Below are 1869 nucleotides of genomic sequence, written 5' to 3' on the forward strand. Positions count from 1 at the left end.
CAAGAGATGATGAAGAGGTTCACGAAGATAGAGTTTAGACATGTCCCGAGAATCCAGAATGAGTTCGCAGATGCATTGGCCACTTTGTCCTCCATGATACAGCACCCGGACAAGAATTTCATCGACCCCATTCCGGTAAGGATTCATAATCAGCCAGCCTACTACGCTCATGTTGAAGAAGAAGCAGACGGGAATCCATGGTTCCATGATATCAAGGAGTACTTGGCAAAAGGAGAGTACCCGGAGCATGCAAATCATACTCAAAAACGCATGCTCCAAAGATTTTCCAACCATTTCTTCCAAAGTGGAGGAATTATGTACAGAAGGACTCCAGACTTGGGATTATTACGGTGTGTTGATGCCAAGGAAGATTCCAAATTGCTCGAAGAGATACACTCTGGAATTTGCGGACGACACATGAATGGTTTCGTTTTAGCCAAGAAGATATTGAAGTCAGGTTATTTTGGATGACTATGGAAACAGACTGCATTAGGTATGTCCAGAAATGTCATCAGTGCCAAATACACACAGATATGATACGGGTGCCGCCAAATGAACTCAATGCAACGAGTGCACCTTGGCCTTTTGCTGCTTGGGGAATGGACGTCATTGGACCAATTGAGCCCGCCGCCTCAAATAGGCACAGGTTCATTTTAGTGGCCATAGACTACTTCACAAAGTGGGTCGAAGTTGCATCCTACAAAGCTGTAACCAAGAAAGTCATCGCAGATTTTGTCAGAGATCGTATTGTTTGCCGATTTGGGGTTCCAGAGTCCATCATCACCGACAATGCCGCCAATCTCAACAGTGACCTAATGAAAGCTATGTGCGAGACCTTCAAAATCAAGCACAAGAATTCCACAGCATGCAGGCCTCAAATAAATGGAGTCGTGGAGGCCGCAAACAAGAATATCAAGAAAATACTGAGGAATATGGTAGACAACCACAAGCAATGGCACGAGAGGTTACCATTTGCCTTATTGGGGTACCGGATCACAGCCCGCACGTCTCCTTACCTATTGGTCTATGGTACTGAAGCCGTCATTCCCGCCGAGGTAGAAATTCCCTCCCTAAGAATTATACAGGAAGCTGAACTCAGTGATGCAGAGTGGGTAAGAAGTCGCTATGAACAATTAGCTCTCATTGACGGGAAAAGAATGAATACAGTGTGTCATGGTCAACTTTATCAGAACAGAATATCCAGAGCTTTCAACAAAAGGGTCAAACCTAGACAGTTCGCACCGGGGCAGCTAATGCTGAAACGAATCTTTCCACATCAGGATGAAACCAAAGGAAAATTCTCACCCAACTGGCAAGGACTCTATATAGTTCACAGAGTACTAACAGGAGGAGCACTCATACTCGCAGAAATGGATGGAGATATTTAGCCAAAGCCTATCAACTCAGATGCAGTCAAAAGATACTATGTTTAAAGCTATTTACATTTATGCAACTGATGTAACTAAACTACGCTTGACCTGATTCCCAATTAAGAGGGGATACGTAGGCAGCCCTGTGGGTTCGGTCACAATTCAATAAAATTCTCATTTTCCCCACAATCAGAAACTGGACCCTCAAAATTCCCGAGCAAGTCCAGCCAACATCATCATATACAGAACGGTTAGAGAATCGCCTAAGTAAACTGGGGCAGAAATTTTGAGGAGGACCCTCAAAATTCTAAGGAAGTCATAATGTCTCTAAAGTGTCACAGTCATTGGTTCATCTAATATATTCGATATTGCATACTAATGTATTTTAAATAACTACATTCATCATATGCACGCATATTTTCGAAAACTTTATTTTATGAAATAGCTAGATGCTACCCATGGTAACTCGAGCAGGATTTCGATGCAGAGCGAGGCAAAG

The 1869-nt window shown here is 43.2% G+C and overlaps 1 protein-coding gene across 1 annotated transcript; it reads left to right on the forward strand.

Moving 5' to 3' along the window:
- The first annotated feature begins 932 nt into the window (after positions 1–932).
- On the forward strand, positions 933–1388 carry LOC138897535 (uncharacterized). Its single transcript, XM_070183514.1, has one exon. The coding sequence runs from the start codon at positions 933–935 to the stop codon at positions 1386–1388; it is 456 nt and encodes a 151-aa protein (XP_070039615.1).
- The last annotated feature ends 481 nt before the right edge of the window (positions 1389–1869 follow it).

The sequence above is a fragment of the Nicotiana tomentosiformis genome, chromosome 8, assembly GCF_000390325.3.
Source record: "Nicotiana tomentosiformis chromosome 8, ASM39032v3, whole genome shotgun sequence".
Taxonomy (NCBI): domain Eukaryota; kingdom Viridiplantae; phylum Streptophyta; class Magnoliopsida; order Solanales; family Solanaceae; genus Nicotiana; species Nicotiana tomentosiformis.